We start from the raw sequence: 23,730 nt of genomic DNA, 5'->3' as shown, positions 1-23,730 counted from the left end.
CCAAGGATGTTGTAGGTCGAGGATTAGACCATGGTACTTTGACATTTAAGGTCATGTTAGCTTACGATCGTCCTTAAAGGGGATGGCAAATTCTTGTTTGGACCTTTACTGGAAGGCGTAATTGACCGAGGGCCAAAGAGCGCTTGTCGAGATTGATAGGCCAAGTTTGCCAGAGTTATCCGTCTTAAGATGGCGGATAGTCATAGAAAAGGTAGATCTTATTTCGAATCTGCGTAAGAGCGTTGCGATCATTACAAGAGACTATAAAAGCTTCGGACGCAAGAGCTGTCAGCGAATTACCTAGCTCTAGCAACCTAAAACCTAAAACCTAGTTGAGTCGCAGCTCGATAACAGAAGACGGAAAAGATATGAAAATGGTTTTGATTGATTTCGGACTGAACCTTATGAAAGGCTGCCTATGTACCCCTTTCGAGGATCAAGTCGAACGTAGTTCAAGAGTAAACCAAGAGATCGAACTGCTTGTGCGCGTTCGTCTGGTAATCGGGTGCCAGTCATAGAAACAGAGCATGTCGAGAATCATGCCTCAAAGTTTCTATATGCCGAGAGTTCTCCTTTTGCCTCTCACCTAGGACTCCTTATATACTTGCTCTTAGGTAGGTGTGCTCATTTCCTCTTCTGCCCTTAAGCCATCATAGCTCAAAAATGGAGATATTCAAATTTTCCCAATCTTCGTGATTATCTTCGGAAACTTCACATTTATCCGTGAAAACTTGACATTTATCTTGCCTTACGAACCAAGCAGAAACCGTCATGTCATAAGGCTTATGGGTTTTTGGTTAAGAAATCGTAAGTGGGCTTCGAGTTACGTTTTAGGCCTCTTTGGGCCGTCTTTGACTTGAAACTTTTATTACGGTTTCTTCGATAAAAACAAACTTCCCACAGTTTTTATCATAAATTTTGACTGATGACTTCGAGTGATGAGAAAAAAAGAATGGTTTAGCCATGGCCTACTGGAGATAGCATTAAAGAGTAGACGAGAATGCATGGATTCGTGTCGTATCGACGTTTTGGGAAAGTTCGGTTGCAACGCAGCGACCGAGCCGTGTACGTGCTTTGTCACTACGTAGCGACCGAGCTTGGCTAGAGCTCGGTCGCTACGTAGCGACCGAGCTTGGCTGGAGCTCGGTCACTACGTAGCGATCGAGCCGTGTGCGTGCTCGGTCGCTACGTGGCTTATGCGTGGTCCGATGGCCATACTTGAGCTTGTCCGTGGCCGATTTGGATACGTGTCTGTTGCCTTCGGACAGTCGGTATTTAGTGGTTCGATTGAGATTAGAACAAGATTTTACCGCAAGGCTCTTCGTAAAGATTTCTTTACGAAGATTACTTTTCGTAAAAAATGTTCATGCCGATTTTTACGGACTTTCAGACATTGATTCCGTCGTGACCAATTTTGACTCCAACAAAGAGTTTTCAAAACAATATAGAAAAATATGATGTATGTTGGAAAGGATGTGATATGTTTTTGATGGGTTTCCAAAATAATATTACTGTGTTTCTATGCAGTTTAAAAAAACAAAAACCTTTCTGATACCGAGGGGATCAAACACGAGTGCAAGTGCCAAGCAAAAATAGAAAGAATAGTGGTTTAGCCGCTAGGCTACGGTGAATCGTCGGTTATAGTCAAACCATAAATTTATTTGAACCTAAATTATATATGATGAATGTTGGAAAGGATGATATGTTTTGGATGGGTTTACAAAACAATATATTAATGTGTTTCTTGCAAAGTCCTAAGTAAAAAATGAAATGAGATTATAAAAACTAAGGATTTAATATTTAAATTGGTGGTAAGTTTAAAAATTTTGATGTACAGTTTTGATAGAATTTTTTTTTAGGAAAATGCAAGTACTAAGAGTCAAACCCAACAACTCTAAGAAAGGGGGTCATAGTGTATACTAGGGTTCAAATATTAAAACAAATTAATAAACAAACTCCTCTTCTTCGACAAATGCGAGAGCTCGGGTTCGAAATGCATGTTTTGGATTAATTTCAAGTTGGGTTCTATTTTTATCTTATACTTTGGTGTTTTGATTATTTATTTATCAAACTAAGGGTTATTATGACTCAAAGATTCAAATTCAATAAAAATAATAGGGTTTATGTTTATAATCTGAATATTTTTAACAGCTAGTTTCATATTTAGAAATGGACTAATTTTTTTATTAATTAGATAAATAATGGACCAATTTATCTAGATGATCCTGGTGAAAAAAAATTGTAACATCACCATAATCAAAGAGACAAGGTAAAACACAAATATTTAACTTCAAAACTTTGTCAATCTCGTGGTCAAAAATTTAAAGCAAGACTCATAAAAATACACCAAAGCGGTTTAATCATTCTTAGTTTGATCAATATGGTAATTGGTTGGCATAAGTATTTTTCTATTATTTTAACGAAACAAATATTTAAATATGTAGTCAATGAAACTGTAATAAGAAAGTGTCAAATTATGAAGGTCGTAGAATATAGATTTTTATAGAGTTTAGTAATTATGTTTAAAAACATTTTTTGACCCCGGTCTAAAAAGTTTCTGGCTCCGCCACTGGTATGATGTATGTTTGAAAGGATTATGTTTTGGATGAGTTTCCATAACAATATATTAGTGTGTTTCTCGAAAAGGTTTAAATAAAATATGAAATGAGATTAAAAACTAAAGATTTGATATCTACATTAGTGGTAAGTTTCAAAATTGTGATCTAGAATATTGAAATAAAAAAATTAGAAATTTTTTGCAAGTAACGGTAATCGAACATGTGAACTCTCAGATAGGGAATCATAGTATGCAGCCACAAGACCAAAGTTGTTATATCTTTTAGGTGATGTAATTAAACATATATACGCAACATATTTATATTTAATATTTTGATAATTATGGGAATCGAATGTCGGTGCATGTGTCACTTGAGTTTAGTAAGAGTAGTGGTTTAGCCCTTAGGCTAAGGTGGATCCTCGTTTTTGAAACGTGAAATTATTTATTAGCAAAGATTAATATATCTTATCTGTGATAGCATATGTGATATTTAGGATGGGTTTCCAAAAGGGAATATGAAAATGAGATTAGCCCAAAAAAATTAAGGATTTGATCTCAAGAATTGGCAAGTTTCAAATTATGTTGTAGATTCTGAGAAAATAAACAATGTTGTAGATTCTGAGAAAATAAACAATAAAAATGTTATGCATGTACCAGGAATCGAACACGAAAAAACCTAGTATTTTCAAAATCTAGTGCTATATAGTAAAAATATAAAGAATTTACATGGGTAGGTTTGTAGATGGGTAGGTTTTTATTACATGGATTCTTTAAATCTTGTGAATAAACATAATATTTTCAAAATCTAGAGCTATGAGTAAAAATATAAAGAATTTACATCCCAATAACAAAAGAATTTAATGGAATCACAAAATCAATGATAACTAAATTTTTTGAATAACAAAGGATTAGAATTAAATTTAAAAATCTCAAACCAATAACAATGGATTTAGTTAGATTTATAAAATTCATAAACCAATAACCGCTGAATCTTAAAATTCTACAACTCATCTAGGATTTGTCTACCGATTACAATTCTTACAGCTAATATTTAGCTGGTGTTTCAAAAACAATAATCACTATTTAGCTAATAAGGCATTAATGACTTTTGTTAATCCTAAAGCCCCTATAAACCATTTTTATTATTTTATTTTTGTTAAGTAAATGGTTTTAAAAAACCAATAATTTATGGCTTTAAGTTTTTTTCTAAAGCGACCATCAGTTTTATTAAAGTCTAAAGTTTATAATGCAATTTTTTGTAAAGCCAAAACAACCACAGTTGTAAACAATTGGAGCCATGAATTTTAAAACCCTCATTTGATCAGACTGGTGTGTTATCAACAACTATATATGAATACGAGACTCATACTATTTTCACAGAAAACCAACTAATCAACCAAAAATATCAAAAATTAACATTTCAATTTTTATTATATTTTTTAAATAATTAAACTTAACCCATGTAATAACGCGGATAGTATCCTACCTAGTATTAACCTGTCGAAGTGATTATGACGTATTCTGATATATTATATTTAATATATTACTATTTATTAACATTGGAATTTTTTTGACATCTGCAAATCATTCCATTTCTCAAACTAAAGTTGATCTGAGAATCTAGGTCAAAATAAAATAACCAACAAACAATAAGTTTCTATGAAAATCAAGTGCAATTTTAGATAAAGAATCTGATATTCGGTTTTGCGCCCTCGGATAAAATATCTTGAGGTCATTTAAATATAGATTATAATTTATAAATTGAGATATATATATGTATATATATATCATTATATATTTTTAACCTATATAAATTTTATTTATAGTATATTTTCATATTCCAAAATTTGGTTATTGTTTACGGTACATGATAAAATGTTATATTTTATAAAATATTTCTACTATATTTATTATAATTAAAAAAAATATCTTGACAATCTTAAAATTTTATAAAATATATGTGGCGATAGATATCAATAAGGTTTTAAAATTCTATCTAAAACGATAAAGTCAAAATTAAGAAACTTGAAAAAGTTATGTTAATCATTTATTAAAAATATTTATGGAGACGTTATAATATTTTTTCCTCTATTTATGAAAATATATCCCTTTATTATCAAATTCAAATTGTTTTTTTCGTGATAGACATAATGCTCACCGTAATTTGTACAATGATTATTGTTTCTGATAATATTGTTGATGCGACCCAAATCATCAGCTATGTCTCAACGAGGAGCTTAAGGTACGAACCAGCTAAGCAACTGATCATAGCTTGGCTTAATGGGCATTTTATGGGCCTTATCAGTTTGATCCATGAAGTTCTAAACCGAGAGAAACTAATGGGCTTGATGCCGAACGTGGAAGGCTTTATGCTCAATAAAAAATCAATGTTTGGATTTGTCCAAGAAAGACCCATCAAGAAAATACAAGCCATCGTCGTATAATATATCAATCTGACGGCAATTCCGAGATCTTCAACCATGCAAAAGGACGGAACCAGTCGAAGAGTTCTGCGACCAAAACTTTCAATATTCGGTCAATAGTCTTGGTCTTTGGTCTTTGGTCAAGTCAATATTCCTAGTCAAGTCTTTATGGTTTTAAGAGCTTTATAGTTTCTAGGATTGACTAGAATATGTATTTCTTCCACAGCCTATTATATAAAGGTTTGCTATTGTATTGTTTTAATCATTCAACTTTTTAATAAAAATCTTTCCTTTTAACTTGTTGAATCATTTGTTCTTCATCGAACATCTTATCTTATGAGTCGTCGGAGTGTGTCATATCTTCGGGCTTAGAAGTTGGTAGTATCAAGAGACTTTCCGCACCTCTTGTGTCACCATTCGATCCACATCCCTTGATCGTTTGTGTTTTCAAGCTCATTCGGTGCAAGGCTTATCCAATCCACCAACCTTAGAGTGATCCTTCAATTTAGGGCGTATCACTTGTGTATGGTGAAAGAGACTTTCATCGATGATTTAGAATGTCGCAAACGTTATTTCTTCACATTGTTGATGTTGTTAAACAACATGACAACTACTTCAACCAACGACGTGATGCATCTTGTAAACTTGGATTACATGACAACTACTTCAACCAACGACGTGATGCATCATCTCGTAAACTTGGATTGTCAACTTTACAAAAGGTAATGACTTCTATTTGAATCTTGGCATATGGCATGCCTGCTAATGAGACCGATGAATACATTAAAATAGGGGAGTCCACATCAATTGAATAAATGAAAAGATTTTGTCGCGCAATTGTAGATGTGTTTTCATAGTGGTATCTCAGGTCACCAACAACACAACACGTTTCCAAACTTCTCAGAATCAGCCATCAACGTGGATTTCTTGGAATGTTAGGCAGTCTTGATTGTATGCATTAGAAACGAAAAAATTGTCCAACAGCATGGACATGACCATATTAATGTTTTAAAATGTTTTAACTTATTTTTCAAAATTCCGCAAGGTACCGCTCCTACAGCCAATTACACAATTCAATGGAAAGAACATAACATGAGTTATTATTTAGCATATGGTATATATCCTAAATGATTAACAATTTTCCAAAAATTAGCGATCCCCGAGGTACAAAAAAATTGTTTGAACCAAGACAATAGTTATGTTGAAAAGATGTTGAACGAGCTTTCAGAGTTCTACGATCCAAATTTGATATCATCGCATGATCCTCACATTATTGGAAGAAAGAGATATTGCATGATATATGACATCATGTATTATAAATGCATAACATGCATGATTATTGAGGATGAACGAGATGTCAACACCCCGATTATGCAAGACCAACACCACCAACAAACGTTGAAATGATGATAAATGAAAATATGCAGTTTCAACAATTTTTAGCGCGTAATCTTCAGATAAAAAATAAAGATGCTCACTTATCACTTAGAAATGCATTGATTGATCATATATGAGAGCATTACGGAAATAATCCTATTGATTAGTTTTGTATTTTATCTGAACCTATGTTATTTGGGTTGTATGTGTTATTATTATCTATAATTTTATGTTTTTATTATTATAAGTAATTTGGTGTTGTTGTTTATTTACGAGAGTATGTTTTTTAACTATCTATTTAATATGTATGTTTATTGTTTTTTAATAAAAATTTAGTGATTGTAGTTAACTATTAATAATATTGAGGACTAAAATGTAATATGTAAAATCTTTGAAAAAAAAATTATTTAAGGGCTACCATTGAAGAACCATCTCTTTATCTTTTTATTTTAGTTGGGTCCCTCTTTTAAAATAAAGAAGAATTGTAGAGATGCTCTAAAGACACAAATTTATAAATGCTTAAATTAGTTACGAGTGAAATGGTATTTGTCAAAAACAAAGAAAAAGAAGTTTGAAATTTGGAGCCATGAAAAAGATATGAACTATTGCAGACGAGAAAAACAAGAAACACCGAAAACAAAATACAAACTGAAAAATTGGAGAGATAACGTGCAACATCAAAATATTTTACAGTATCTAAAGATAAACCTTGCAAAAGTTTATGATTATCTCTGGTTAAAAAATTTAATAATATACACAATTCTTTAATAAAATTTTAAGAAAATCTAGAAGTCATCTAAACTTTTTTAAAATTGAACAACTATTTAATTTTAAAAATCATCAAAACTTTTTTTAAATCAAAAATTAATAACAGCCCATAAATGGTGATTTTAGTATAGGAGACTGCTGTAAGAGCATCTCCAACCCACCCTTATATTTGCTTCTATATTCTATAATAGAGGAAAATCTACTCCAATCCACCTCTATTTCTTTCCCGATAATAGAGATTGCTATTTTTTCCTCTATATTTAGGGGAAAACATAGCATTCCTCTATAATAGAGATGTACTTTTTTATTTACAAAATAGTCCATTAACTTTTGTGATTATAACTAAAATACATGTTTATGAAAAAATACAATTTTTACATATAAATGTACAGATTTTTGTTTACATACTAATTTTTAATTTTTATAATTATAAATAAAATAAATCAAAAGATATCTAATTATTTTATTTTAAAGTCAGACTTTTTATTTAATGAATGATATCTAAAATTTTATATTGATAATTAAAACTATTAATTAAAATTTAATTATTAAAAGTTTAACATAATTTTACATATTGATAACATATTAAAATTAAACTTAAATATTGAAACAATTTAATACTTAAATATTAATCAGTACAACATGTTGAAACAACTTAATACTCCGGTAAATTACTTCCGGATCCACAAAAATTGTTAAAATATTTTCCAAACGACGTGGGTGGAGGTGGAGTTTGCTGATTTTGTTGCTAGTGACTACGCTTTTGTAAAATATGTGCTTTCTTTATTTGGAAATGTTCACGGACATTTGGATCTTCTATGGAATTTACGTCACAAAATAAAAAAAAAATTTCCTTCATCTGTTTTAAAGCAAAGTTTTATCTTTGAATCTCTAACTGATGTTTGTCTTTGTTCAGTTGACTTCTTTAGGTTTGCTAATGATTGTTTATTTCCTTCTTCTAGTGTATTGGAAGAGGAGCTCCACCACCAGAAGTCCGAATACCAGATGATGAAGATAATCGGTTCCAAGAGTTTCTAAGTTGATTCAGAAAAATCAAAGATAAAGAAGCTCATTTCTCGCTTCGGAATGCATTAATTGACAATTTATGGGAAAATATAGTAATGAGATGTTTAGATAATGTCTATTTTGTTTTATTATAATTTTCTAATGTTATTTGTAATAAAATGTTTAATTTAAATAATATTGCAATTTTATGGAAAAAATTAAAAGTTATAATAAATGGATTAATTTGCAACATTTATAAGTTAAATGTGTTATTTATAAAATAAAAAAAGAATCTTTTAAGAATATTCTTTTATAGAGAAAAAAATAGAGAAATACATTGGAGAGAAATCCATCTATATTATAGAGTTTTTAGAGAAAAAAAATCGAGGAATACATTGGAGAAGTGCCGTATTTCTCTCGATAAACTTTGCTTTAAATTTGACCTCTTATGATATGTTATTTTATTCGCATCTTTTTGACGTATCATATTAAACCTAATCATTATTACAGAAGGGATGATTTGTTAGATGGTCGGGGCCCATAGCGAGATTATCGCACATTAAAATATTATCTGAGCTCATAAATAACACGCAGCCCTAGGCTTCATTTCGTCTCCACACGCCTCTCTTGTCTTCAGTCGTCAGATTCGTCTCCTCCATGATCGTCTTCATCTGATTCATCACTCCATCATATCATTATCCTTATCTTCCTCAACCATCTGCATCGGAAAGTGTGATTTGATTTTTTCGTCATGTATAAAAACGCATCTTCCTCCATCCTTCGAGCTGCTTCCTCTCGCTCCTTACGATCCTCTTTGACTTCTTCCTCCGCCTCTGCCGCCGCATCTCCTTGTTCTCTTGTCGGTCAGAGATCTTTTGCCACTTACTCCCCCGCTTTCCGTTCACTTGCTCGCTGGAGCCATTGCCTTCACTCCAGACCTTCTCCCTTTCGCCTTAGCTCTCAGATCAGAACTGCTTCCCCCGTTTTAGACCGACTCGAGAAGAACTTCTCATCCATGGGTAATTTCTTTCTTCATCTCGAAAATGATCGGATCTAGCTTCGATTTTGCGATCTTAAAGAGTTTCGATCTGTCATTTTTTCAGCGTCAGAGCATCCATTTAAGGGTATCCTCACGACTCTTCCTAAGCCTGGTGGTGGCGAATTCGGAAAGTTCTACAGCTTGCCTGCTCTCAACGATTCAAGGATTGGTAAAATATTAATCTCTATCAACGATTTGATTGATCCACTTGCTCTAATTTCATTTCGTTGTGTTGCAGATAAACTGCCTTACTCTATCAGGATTCTTCTTGAATCTGCGATTCGTAATTGTGATAACTTCCAAGTGACCAAGGAAGATGTTGAGAAGATTATCGACTGGGAAAAGACTGCTCCTAAACAAGTCGAGATTCCGTTCAAGCCAGCTCGTGTTCTTCTCCAGGACTTTACTGGAGTACCAGCTGTTGTTGACCTTGCTTGTATGCGTGATGCTATGAACAAACTGGGCAGTGATTCCAACAAAATCAACCCCTTGGTACCTTGTTTTTCTTATGCTTTGCTTTGTGTTTTAGCTTAGGCTTCTGGATTTCTTACGTGGGCGTCTCCCAGGTTCCGGTGGATCTTGTGATTGACCATTCTGTTCAAGTTGACGTTGCTCGTTCTGAGAATGCAGTGCAAGCAAACATGGAGCTTGAATTCCAGAGAAACAAGGAGAGGTTTGCTTTCCTTAAATGGGGTTCTACTGCCTTCCACAACATGCTTGTTGTGCCTCCTGGCTCTGGTATTGTGCATCAGGTAATTAATTTTGCATTGTGCAACTCCATGTTTTTCGTTCTTAACCTCCTCTTTGTATATATCATTTTCAACCTCACGTTTCCTGTGTATTGAAATGTTTCATTTTGCCTTAAGGTTAATTTGGAATATCTTGGAAGAGTTGTTTTCAACACCCAAGGCGTTCTCTACCCAGACAGCGTGGTTGGAACTGATTCACATACTACTATGATCGATGGCTTGGGAGTTGCTGGATGGGGAGTTGGAGGCATTGAAGCTGAGGCGACAATGCTTGGCCAGGTAGATTTTCGAATATTAACATCAGCCATAGCCACATCTTATGTTGGTGGATCTTGGAGCTACTTTACTGAATATAGATTAGATAACAAAATTTTTTGACTCTTTTACTCGAATTTACTGATGTTTGTGTACTGTATAACTTTCCTTCTACTTATCACTCTTTTTGCTTTGACAGCCCATGAGTATGGTATTGCCTGGTGTTGTTGGATTTAAACTGTCCGGGAAAATGCGAAATGGTGTTACAGCTACTGATTTGGTTCTAACAGTAACTCAAATACTGAGGAAGCATGGCGTTGTTGGAAAGTTTGTTGAGTTTTATGGTATTCTATGGCCTTATGAACTCAATTCCTTAGCTCCTTTTTGATAAACATGTTTGTTGGAGAATCTGAGTCTTTTTTTCTTCTTAGGTGATGGTATGAGTGGGCTGTCCCTAGCTGACAGGGCTACAATTGCCAATATGTCTCCTGAGTATGGTGCAACCATGGGCTTCTTCCCTGTGGATCATGTGACTCTACAGTATCTCAAATTGACTGGAAGAAGTGATGAGACCGTGAGTCTTTTGGCTTTAATCGTCGTGGGTATATTCATTCATTTTTCTTGGCTGATATAATGCTTTTATTTCAGGTGGCCATGATTGAAGCATATCTTCGGGCAAACAATATGTTTGTTGATTACAGTGAGGTAAATAAGCGTTATCCTTTACATGCTTGGAGTTTTACAGGTTTTCAACTGCTTTCTGGGTCTTATATGACTTCTTTTACTTTGTGCAAAAACTCAGCCTCAGCAAGAGCGGGCTTACTCGTCATATCTAGAACTGAACCTGGACAATGTTGAACCTTGCATTTCTGGACCAAAGCGGTACGTCTTTTGTTGGTTTTTGTAATCGCCAAGTGTATTGCTTGATTACTTGATCAAACCATCTTATTGATATCTACTTTGCAGGCCACATGATCGTGTTCCTTTGAAGGAAATGAAAGCTGACTGGAATTCATGTCTCGACAATAAAGTTGGATTCAAGGTATGCAACTAGAAGCTTCGTTATGTGGAGGTCTTATTTCTTTAGAACCTACTTGGCTGCTGTTCCACATTTTGTGGGTGCCACTATTTATTTATGCATTGTGCTTCACATTTTCTGCAGGGTTTTGCAATCCCTAAAAAGGCACAAGAAAAAGTGGCGAACTTTTCTTTCAACGGAAAACCAGCAGAGATAAAACATGGAAGTGTGGTGATTGCTGCGATCACAAGCTGTACTAATACATCAAACCCCAGTGTCATGCTTGGTGCTGGTCTTGTTGCCAAAAAGGCTTGTGACCTTGGCCTACAGGTTGGTTTCAGTCACTAAATCAAATTAGACATCTATCTGATGGCTTGACTTTTGTAATCCTTTGTAAAAAAATGCCTCTCTAGGTTAAGCCTTGGATAAAGACAAGTCTTGCGCCAGGCTCAGGAGTTGTTACAAAATACTTATTAAAGAGGTACGTCGTAGTGTTTTCAAGTTTTTGTTGTTGTTAAGCTTGATTCTTGCTTCGGTGTGGGAAACCTGATGTTGACATTACACTCTATGCAGTGGACTGCAAGAATATCTGAATCAGCAGGGTTTCAATATTGTCGGCTATGGCTGCACTACATGCATTGGTAACTCTGGAGAAATTAATGAATCAGTGGGAGTTGCTATCACAGAAAATGGTATTCAGAACTAAGACTTTCTTTGGACTTCTTACCTTTTTATATCTAATTTGGGTGGCTAATTTCTTATTTGCTTATTGTTAGACATTGTGGTGGCTGCTGTGCTTTCCGGAAACAGGAACTTTGAGGGTCGTGTTCATCCACTAACAAGAGCCAACTACCTTGCATCTCCTCCTTTGGTTGTTGCGTACGCTCTTGCTGGAACGGTAATAAATCGCATGAACTTGTCAAAATTCAACCTACACTTCTGTATGTTATAATGAATGACACGTGTTCCATCATCACATTGCTAATTTAACTTCTTCGTTTTTTCTTATTTCCCAGGTTAACATTGACTTTGAAACGGAGCCCATTGGCACTGGAAAGAATGGCAAGGAGGTCTTCTTAAGGGACATCTGGCCAACCACGGAAGAAATTGCTGAGGTATGTACTCAACTCACAACCAGAGAACAAAACTTCCCGCTGATACAGGATTATAAATTGAGTCTTTCCACATATGGATCAGGTGGTTCAATCGAGTGTTTTGCCAGACATGTTCCGAGCAACATATGAGTCGATCACCAAGGGTAACCCGATGTGGAATGAGCTGTCTGTTCCTGAAAATACCCTCTATTCATGGGATCCTAAGTCAACTTACATTCACGAGCCACCATACTTTAAGGACATGACCATGGATCCTCCAGGTCCACACAGTGTGAAAGACGCTTACTGTCTGCTCAACTTTGGTGACAGTATCACCACTGATCACATCTCGCCAGCTGGGAACATCCAGAAGGACAGTCCCGCTGCAAAGTATCTCATGGAGCGTGGCGTTGATCGCAAGGACTTCAACTCATATGGAAGTCGCCGTGGAAATGATGAAATAATGGCCAGAGGCACATTTGCTAACATCCGTATCGTTAATAAGCTCATGAATGGGGAAGTTGGCCCTAAGACCGTTCACATTCCTTCTGGAGAGAAGCTCTCAGTTTTCGACGCAGCCATGGTTTGTCTTTTGTTTCATCTAACCAAAATTTTTATTACTTAGTGTCTCCTTATCATAATGTCTACTGTATTATCAGAGGTATAAGTCATCTGGTGAAGACACAATTATTCTAGCTGGAGCCGAGTATGGAAGTGGTAGCTCACGTGATTGGGCTGCTAAGGGACCTATGCTACAGGTTTGTGTAGAACCCGTCCGCTTGTCTTTAGATTTTACAGCCACTAACTAAGACAAACTAAGTTTGGATTTTCCAGGGCGTTAAAGCGGTGATAGCAAAGAGTTTTGAGAGGATTCACCGAAGCAACTTGGTGGGAATGGGAATCATTCCGTTGTGTTTTAAGTCCGGTGAAGATGCAGACTCACTGGGATTGACGGGTCACGAACGCTACACGATCCATCTCCCGACAGATATATCAGAGATAAGACCTGGACAAGATGTTACCGTTACTACCGACAACGGAAAGTCTTTCACTTGCACAGTCCGCTTTGACACTGAGGTAAGTAAAATTGAAAACTCAGTTTTCAAAACCTTTTATGAGATGTGAACTAATTAATGGTGTATATGTGTAGGTGGAACTGGCATACTTCAACCATGGAGGCATTCTTCCATATGTCATCAGAAACTTGAGCAAGCAGTAGGGAGCGGTGAAAGGAACTGACACAAATCTTTTTTTAAATAAAGAGAAGAGGATCTTTACGATCTGTTTTTCAAATGTCATTTTTAAAAAAGGCAGATAAGTCTGTCGAGGATAGGTGAAAAGGTGGAATGATCTATCTCCTGCAATATGTGGGTTTTTTCTACAGTTTCAGTTGTTATTTTACTCGTATTGCTCCCTTAAGTTTGTGCAGCTTGCAAGGGCTGAGTATATTATTTTGGGAAAGAATAAAAAACGAGTGTCTTGAATACGATCTTCTTATACTTTATTAGTGGAAAATGTTGCAAAGATTTTACCTTGTTATGTTTAGTGTACTCACTTTTTTTTCGGTCAACAACATCATTTTCTAAACAAAAGTACAATGGCCTTGTGATTGAGCATCATTTTGCAAAAAAAATGTTGATTATCTTGCTTTTATTATGTAACACAATCGAGAGTAACAAGGAAAACTCCATGGATGGAAACTACCTCTCCGTTTGAAAAACGACAAGATGGTTCGAGGTGGCTCCGGTTGTTACAGTGACGTTTATAGTGGTTATCGTTGATGACGGCAACAACTAATATTTCCGAAAAACCTTACATGGATCGTGAGAAGAATAATAATTTAAGAAAAAAAATCTTGTAGGGAGAGAAGATGAGAGACGTGAGATGCATATGGTACCTTAATTTCTCATGTTTAAGAAAGATATAAGTATATATATATATATATATATATATATATATATATATATATGTTATATGTGTACACGTTTAGGTTATGAAAAATAGTGATTTGATATTGATTTTATATAATATTAATTAGACCAAATTAAGAGAAACAACTCATTACATATTGGATGAAATATGTAGATATGGGTTAAGTATATATATGTTCGGATGACTTTGGGTATTACTTCGGGTTTCGGATATACCCGATCGGATTTGGGTATCCAAACTTGTTCAATACAAAACTCATTCGGGTATTTTGCTACTTCGGGTCGGATTCGGGTTCTTGTTTTTAACAATGTGGCAGACCACCAAATACTTGACAATGGGGTATACCACCAAATGCTCAACAATGAAAAACATTACCGAATATTTAACAATAGAACACCGCCAAATATTCAAACAGTGAGGTATACCACCAAATGGTCAACAATGAAGCACACCACCAAATGCTAAACAATGAAGCAAACCACCAAATACTTCATAGCGGAGGCTTACACCAAACTTTCACCAAGAACGCTATCCACAAAATTATGAACAAGACGGCCCATTAGGAAAAAGTCCAACTAATGCCCAGATTTTATATTGGAACTCAATAAGAAAGTGTGAGAAATTCGCAACAAAAAAATTCTGATGGTAAACCAGTACAAGGTTCACCAACTATTGAACAAACTTCATCACTCGGTCTCGATTTCACGAATTATTTTGAAACTGGTCAGATTTACATACACCTAAAACAAGGAACTTATACAAATTTAAATGATTACCATCGAAACTACTCAGATACAGAAGATTAATTTATGCTAGTTGTTTAATTCTATTAAATATAATATAATAATTTATATTTTGGTTAACTTGTTAAATATTTAATTAAATGTTTACCATAAGTTTATATTTATTTATGATTTATTTTTCTCTTGTTTAAAATTTTAAGCTTTTCGTTTATGTCAGTTGCAGTCACAAGGCGTCAACACCTAAGTTACGAAGAATGAATAGAAATGTGGAATTTGGTAAATGAGCAGTTTACGAAGTTAACAATCAACCAACATTGACTTACTATTATTGATATTTTGATAGAACACCTGTCCAAACCGATAGAGATTTGGGATGGATAAATATTTGGCGCCGATTACAACAAGATGTTCCTACTTGTCTTTAGTTGATACAGATATCACTACCATGTTACAGAACATTGTTGATACACTATAAACAAATCATGATCTACAACCAGCATTAAATGTAAGCATTGAAGAAAGTGGGGCCATGTTTGACCCTATGACATTTTGTACCAAAAAAACACCCTTTATATGAATACTCATGTATATATAAATATGTAGACAAAATGAAGTTCAAAGAGATTTATTTGAGATTTGGCCGAGTTTAGAGAAAATTTATCGAAGTTCTTACACTAACTGAACAATTAACTATGATTATACTAGGTTACTAATAAGATAAGATTTATACTGAGTTTATAAAAAACTTCAAGCAAATCAAACATATTATTCATTTTTGTTGGATCCGTTAGAGCTATGGATGGGGTTCATGTATGCGTAAAAATGAACATGAGTTACAATACAAATGGTGCACTGAGATCTTGTCACGATACAAATGTTTTGGCTATGATACAACAAAGCGATTATGAACTTCCTTTTCCTATACCAGAAAAGTATTATCTCGTTGATTATGGCTATCCAAACAAACAAAGATTGTAAGTTTCTTATAGATCATCACACAATGGAGATGTGAGATAGCATATGTCCTAGTTAAGCTATGGTCTTGCTTTGAGGGATAAAAAAATGGTACACTTAATATTTACATCTTTGCAATTTGTAGAGAACAATTGGAGTTTGGAAGAAAAACTAGAGGATTTATTTCATATTTTCTGGTATATAGCACACATACAAAAATGGTATTAACCACAAAGGAATTACATAATTTTATCAAAATCTCAAAATTCTCAAATTTGTATTTTGCGAATACAGTGGCAGACACATGAATGAGCAACTAAGATTTAAAATCTGAATTTCATAACAAGACAAACTCGAGAAAGCACATAGAAAACATATGTTACAAACACGGGATAATATTGAAAATGATGTTATGGAAAAATAAAGTACTCGATAGTATTTTTTTTATGAATTATTTTATATTTTGTTATTTAACATTTAGTTTAAATACATGAAAAAATTAAAAGTTTATTTCTAATAGATTTGTGTTTAAATTTAATAAATAATAAAGAAATAATTACGACATTATTACTAACATCTGGTTTTAATTTATAATTATATTATTTAGTTAAGTTTATATATTTTGTATTATTTAACTATATTATATTATTCGTACTTCTTATTTTTTTTTACCAATCAAACAATTATTCAATACCGCATAATATAGTTTAAGTGTTTAACCTTTCAAACACTATTTTGCCTCTTAATCAATCAGAATGTACTTATTTCATTTAATATATACATGAACTGTACTTGCTTCGTACTTTAATTCAGTACCGTTTATATTACTAAATTCGTTGTTACATTTGAACTCTTATGCTTTGATGACAATAATTAAAACTGCAATGCACCGCATTGTAATTATTCTACATATTATATCATACTATTGAAATTAATTTTAAAAGCTCATTATATATATATATGTCTTTTTGTAAACTTCAGATTTTATAAAATCCAGCTGGGCCACAAAGAGTACAAGTTCAGTCCATGTTGCAAACACATGTAGGCTAGGTAAAGAAAATAGGGAGAATTTCATGTTTACCACTTTCATGGTAGCATTATTCACTTTTACTACCACTAAAGGGATATTTTCAAAAATACATTCTTTATTAAGTGGTAAAAGACTCTTCTACTCTTGTTCTCTATATATATAATAAATAATTATTTAAATAAATAAAAATATAATATATATATATATATATATTTATATATATATGTTTTCGAATTATAGTTTTTCAAATTGAAACTTCTTTATAAATTTTTTCTTTTTTTTTTAATTTTTTTTTCAAAATTTGTTTTTGAAAATCGAAAATTATGTTTGAAACTATTTTTGTAAGTATTTATTTATATATTTATTAGAATCCTAAATTTTACATTCCAATAACCCTACCCCACCCCTCAACTCTAAACCCTAAGTCTAGATTAATTAACCCTAGGAGTATAAAGTCTTTTACCCTTCATTAAAAGTGAGGGTAAAAGTGGTTAATGTAAACATAAAAAATGATACTATGAATGTGGTATTTGTGACAATTTACCAAGAAAATACATATAAAATGGTAAAACAATAAATGACCATCGTGAAAGTTAATGGATCCATATTATTTAAAAAAAGATTCCTAAATAAATATAAATGAATCTTTTACAAATTTAAATTATTTCTGAAATGTTGAAATTGATAACTTTGGAATTTTAAACATCAAAATAATAACTAATAAAATTTTGAATGTTAGAAAACAAAAAGGTTTATTTAAATAAACAAGTATTTGACAAATATTACAGGAAAATATATTTTTATGTGTCCAAATCAAATGAACCAATTTTCTAATTATAGAACATAAAAATAATGAATTTTGGTATAATTTATATTTTCTATAAAGTTAGTTATTTTATTAAAAAATTGATTTAAAATAACAAGGTTGAAATAAAAAAAGAGAATTTCATGTTTAACACTTTCATGGTACCATTATTCATCTTTACCACCATTAAAGGAACATTTTCAAAAATGTCTTGTTCATTAAGTGACAAAAGACTCTTATAACCTTGTTATATATATTATATAATTATTTAAATAAAAAATAATAATTTTTTTTATGTTTTCGTATTATAATTTTTCAAACTATAACTTTTTTATAAATTTTTTAATTGGTTTTTTCAAAAAAAAAAAACTCAAAATTTCTTTTTGAAAATCGAAAATTATGTTTGAAGCTATCTTTTTAAAATTTTTTATAAAAAATTTAAGTTTATATTTATTAGAATCCTAAATTTCACATTCCAAAAACATTACCCAACCTCTCAACTATAAATGGTAAGTCTAGATTAGTTAACTCTAGGGGTACAAATATCTTTTACTCTTTATTAAAAGTGAAGGTAAAAGTGGTTACTATAAACATGAAAAGTGGTACTATGAATGTGGTATTTGTGGCAATTTCCCTAAAAAAATTATTATATTTCATCAACCAATAACATACTTACAATCATCCATATCATCAAATATGGTTCCCATTTTTTTTTCCAACCCGTTGAAACAATTCAACACAATGTAAGCCGCATCATTTTTTTTCTTTTCAACGACCTCATTGAACTTCATTCAACTATTGAATAATTTTTTCAACTCCCTCATTGCACATATTCTAAAAAGAAAATATCTAATGTAAAGTTAGACAAGAGATAATAATATGTTGCCAGATGAAAACGAAAATAAAACAGATCCAGATTAATTAGAGAAATTTTTTTTACAACTTAAACCGAAAAAACACTGAGATTAGTGATAAGAAACAAACTTGAATAACTATACATTACAAAGAAAATAAGATCGGCCATGGCTTAAGAGTTTTTCTCTCTCTAAAAGATTGATGTGAGAAAAGAGACAGAGAGAGACTTTTTCTTTCTTTTGGACTTATATGTACCTTGATAATATATAAAATTTAACATTTTTTTGTAACTTTTTCTTTAAGTCATGTTTTGACTTTACACAGGCAGGAAAAAATCATCACCATGGGTTAATGTCGCCTCTAAGCCTAATAATACCCATTTTGTTTTTCTAAACGCTCTAGCCTCTCTCTAAGTTCTCAAAAATAAAAATTGTGCTCGGTGGCCCGCGAGCACTTTCGCCGCCGTTCGCCACCCCTTTTGTTTGATTTTGTTTTTATTGTAATATATAGATCCGTGTCTCTTCGGGTTAGCCAAATTTCTCTTCTTTTGTGAATCTTATGTTTTCCGACTTTAGCCGACTTTTTTCTTCGCTGCAGCGATGTTTTTGTTGTGTTTCCTTGTTCTTCGTTGAAGCGGATCTGCAATCAATAATTTTTTCTTTGATGAAGAACAATCAAATTACCTTTCACTAGGTTTTATTTGAATCATGACGGCCAAGATCAGATATCTCTTTCCTTTACCATTTCACTTTAGTCAACTTTTAAGAGAATCAGTCTTTCTTTATTGATTCAACTGTACATGGTGAAATCATCTATATTTGGAAATTGGTTGGGTTTGATAGAGTTATGGGAATTGGTTGGTTTTGAAAGAGTTATGCAGTCACTTCGGAGGAGATCAAAGAAGATTTTGCGCTTATAGCGGTCCGACAAATGTTCTCTCTAAGGAAGAGATGAGTGGCGAAATAATACCAACAATTGCAACAACTATAAAAACGAGAGGAGGAGGCAGATCTTCTATACAATGTCCTATGCTTAGTGCAACAAATTACACCGTGTAGGCAATAAGAATGAAGATTTCTTTGAAGATACACAAAGTTTAGGAAGCTATTGAAGAAGAAACCCTAGAGGGAGATAAAAACGACATGGGCATAGCGCTTCTGTTTCAGTCCATACCGGAGTTGTTTCTCCTGCAAGTCGGCGAACTTACTACAGCAAAGAAGGTATGGGATGCAATAAAGGCTAGGCATGTTGGAGCTGAGAGAGTCAAGGAAGAAAGATTGCAGACATTGATGAATGAGTTTGAGAGATTAAAGATGAAAGATACAGAGAAAATTGATGACTTTAATGGCAAGTTAGCTGAAAGACTTGTTTCGATCTTTGAAGAACATTCAGACCTTGATCTATAACCGGCCTTTGATGAGACACTTGAGCCGATCTATGATGATGAGGATGGACATCTCGACTACCCAGCTTACGGTCCACTTCTTGTTACCAGAAGAACATTAAGTGTTCAAGCCAAAACCAATGAACGAGAACAAAGGGAGAATCTTTTTCATTCTCGATGCTTAGTTTCAGAAAAAGTTTGTTCTTTGATTATTGATGGTGGTAGTTGCACTAATGTTGCTAGTGAGTCTCTTATCGGGAAGTTAGGACTCGTGTCCAAACCACTTCCTCGACCTTTCAGATTGGAATGGTTAAACGACACTGGAGAACAGTACGTCCGGGAACTGGTCGCGGTCCCTCTCACTATTGGACGATATGAGGACGAGGTCCTTTGCGACGTTCTGCCCATGGACGCATGCCATATTCTGTTAGGACGACCATGGCGGTTTGACAAAAAGACTATACATGACGGATACACCAACCACCACTCCTTTGATCATAAGGGAAAGAAGATCACCTTGGTTCCCCTCTCACCGGCCGAAGTCCATCAAGATCAGCTCCAGCTGAAGAAGAGCCGAGACAAAGAGCCAAAGCCATCCGAACCTGAGGTATCTCCTAGGAACTCTAACTTCTTTATCAAAGGAAGCCAGGTAAAGAAATCTTATGCTCAGAACAACCGTTTCTTTTGCTCGTTTATAAAGAAACTCTAATGGCTTCCTCCTCTAACATTGCACCGGAAATTCGGAGTGATCTTACAGATGTGTTGCAGGAATACTCTGATGTGTTTCCAGAAATCCTAAGGGATTGCCACCAGTCTGAGGCATTGAACATCATATTGATTTCGTTCCAGGTGCGTCTCTTCCAAACCGGCCAGCTTACCGAACCAATCCAGTGGAGACGAAAGAACTTCAAAGACAGAATGGAGAGCTTATTGAGAAGGGATACATCAGGGAGAGCCTCAGCCCTTGTGCCGTTCCTGTTCTCCTTATGCCCAAAAAGGATGGTTCTTGGCACATGTGCGTGGACTGCCGAGTCATCAACAACATAACGGTAAATTATAGGCATCCAATCCCTAGGCTTGATGAGTTGCATGGTTCCTCTGTGTTTTCTAAATTTGTTTTGAAAAGTGGTTATCACCAAATTCGCATGAAGGAAGGTGATGAATGGAAAACTGCATTTAAAACTAAACTAGGATTGTATGAATGGCTTGTCATGCCATTTGGCCTTACCAATGCACCTAGTACATTCATGCGTTTGATGAATCATATCTTGCGGTCCTTTATTGGTCATTTTGTTGTTGTCTACTTTGATGACATTCTCATTTACAGCAAGAATCTTGATGATCATAAATTGCATTTGAAATCTGTTCTTGAAGTTCTTAGAAAAGAACGTTTGTTTGCTAATCTTGGTAAGTGTTCTTTTGGAACATATCACATGTTCTTCTTAGGCTTAATTGTAGGTGCAGATGGACTCAGAGTGAACGAGGAAAAGATCAAGGCCATTCGAGACTGGCCTATTCCAACGACCGTGGGCGAGGTGAGAAGCTTTCACGGCCTGGCCGGGTTCTATCGAAGGTTCGTCAAGAACTTCAGGTCTATAGCTGCCCCTCTTACCGAAATAATCAAGAAGAACGTTGGGTTCAAGTGGGAACAAGCCCAGGAAGAGGCGTTCGAGATCCTTAAGAATATCAGTGACAACGCGTATCAATTGGATCTAAAAGGTAAGTATGATATTTCTCCAAGTTTCAATGTTTCTGATCTATCTCCCTTCTTTGTAGATGATCCAGATTTGTGGACAAATCCTTTTGAAGAGAGAGGGAATGATGCGCCTCGGTCCATGGATCACTACATGGAACCGTACCATAATGGAGATCAGACCGTTCAGGACAGCTCAGCCGAGGTTCGCCTTCCTAGACGTACCGCCCAGGACGATCGAGCCATGTACTGCCTCGACCCACTTACATCCGGAATGAAGCTTCGACCAAGTCCACGTCCTGAAGACCGATCTGATCGAACCAGTACGCGTCCTTCCCAACCATCTCGACAAGCCAAAGTTAACAGCCGAGCCAGACTTGACTTGGATCATGCCAGACTTGACGTGGATCATGCCAGACTTGATGAGGATCATGTCAGACTTGACCTGGATCATGCCAGACTTGACTTGGATCGTGAGGTTTCCCAAAGTGATCGAGACTTCTCTCTCTTGGTCCGTTTGGCACGATCCGACTGTTCCAATGATCGAGCCAATGGACTAACCCTCATGTCCGACTCTCTCTTGGACATCTATCATTCAGATTTCTATAAGGCACGCATCATCCAACTATCTGAAGACTTAGGCCGCATCAGTACACTACTTGATCAGGCCACATATTGTCCAGACCATCCCGCGTTCGTCCAGCTCCTTACCGCGGCGACTTCAACTTGATCGAACTAGACATCAGCCGAAGAGTCACATCGACCAGATCTGAAGCTGAAGATTTTCTTGACTGACCTTCCACATTCTCAGTCAATTTTGTTATTTCCTAAGTTTTTTTATTAATGTCTTTCATTTAGCACAAGTACTATAAATATGTAAACTCTTCTTCATTATCAAGAAATCGATTTTCCCCTTAAAGTTTATGAGTTTATCTCTTTGTTCTTTACTTAGAACAGTTCTTGTTTCTTGTCGAACGATTCTCCAAGTAAACAAATCTTCCCTTGTTGGTCTTGACGTAACATTCCAAACCACAATCGAAGCCGGTAGTATCATAAGGTCTTTCCGCAACCTTGTGTGTCGCTTTTCAAACCACTCAGTTCTCCCATCTTTGGCGAGTTCATATCCAAAATCCTGTTGAGTGATCCTTGTCCGAATCTAGGACGTATCAAAGTGGTATCAGAGCCACTCAACCGGTATCATCTTATCATCTTTCTCATTGGTTCATCTTCTCATCTCCCATTTTCTAAATCTGTTCATCTTCTTCTATCTATCTCAAATCCGGGCCATCTCTTTACCAGCCACTAGATCGATATAAAAAAAAAAGAGAGAAAAGAGATCTATAAAAAAAAAAAAAGATCAAAAGTTCGATTAGTGGCTAGGTGGTGGAAGAGAAATCCTGCAGGCTGAAGAGAAATCCAGCCTTAGAGTGGTTAATACGGATTTCAAAACCAAAAAAGTTCTTATCTTTCTATCTAACAACCCCTATTTGCTTGGAGATCCTAACTTGTTACTAGTCTTGTTCTCTTAGAACTTTGAGAGACAACTTATTGAGTGACCATCCAAATTCCGAGAGAAACACTAAGAGTAGGCGAGATCAAACACTTGAGTGTGTGAGGAATTTTGTGGTTTAAACTAATCTTTTGTGTTAGACTTTTCAGGAATTATGGAGAGTGAAGAAGATAAGAACCAAACCGGGAATTCTTATGCTGGCTTATCTAACTTGCAGATGAGAGCTCTTAATGATTCTGTGACTAACCTTATGAATGCAGGTTTGGAACAGATTCATCTCAGACTTGATGAGATCCAAGGAAGCCAAACGGCCAGATCTAGAACCAGGTGAGATCGCCCACGGAGGAACAGCCGGCCTAATGAAGAAGTCGGAGAGGATGAGGACCAAGACGATCGTTCCATCAACCGTCCTAGGAGAGGAGCCCAAAACCGTGACCCAGGTGATGTTAATCCTTTTGCTAGAACTGATCGAACTAACGAGGGTTTAGGAGGAGTAAAACTTAAGATTCCTACTTTTGATGGTAAAAACGATCCAGATG

At 34.7% G+C, this 23,730-nt stretch overlaps 1 protein-coding gene across 1 annotated transcript; it reads left to right on the top strand.

The window, feature by feature from the left end:
* The first annotated feature begins 8,225 nt into the window (after window positions 1–8,225).
* Window positions 8,226–13,771, top strand: LOC106402980 (aconitate hydratase 3, mitochondrial-like). The gene is made up of 19 exons (XM_013843802.3): window positions 8,226–9,149; window positions 9,234–9,338; window positions 9,408–9,661; window positions 9,736–9,921; window positions 10,036–10,197; window positions 10,373–10,517; window positions 10,605–10,747; window positions 10,822–10,878; window positions 10,976–11,055; window positions 11,140–11,215; window positions 11,336–11,521; window positions 11,605–11,672; window positions 11,765–11,883; window positions 11,968–12,089; window positions 12,208–12,306; window positions 12,389–12,868; window positions 12,945–13,043; window positions 13,120–13,362; window positions 13,436–13,771. Exons 1-19 carry the CDS (start codon window positions 8,882–8,884, stop codon window positions 13,502–13,504), a joined length of 2,961 nt encoding a protein of 986 aa, XP_013699256.1. The 5' UTR covers window positions 8,226–8,881; the 3' UTR covers window positions 13,505–13,771.
* The last annotated feature ends 9,959 nt before the right edge of the window (window positions 13,772–23,730 follow it).

The sequence above is a fragment of the Brassica napus genome, chromosome C7, assembly GCF_020379485.1.
Source record: "Brassica napus cultivar Da-Ae chromosome C7, Da-Ae, whole genome shotgun sequence".
NCBI classification, from domain to species: Eukaryota; Viridiplantae; Streptophyta; class Magnoliopsida; order Brassicales; family Brassicaceae; genus Brassica; species Brassica napus.
This window is presented reverse-complemented; position numbering and strand designations above follow the sequence as displayed.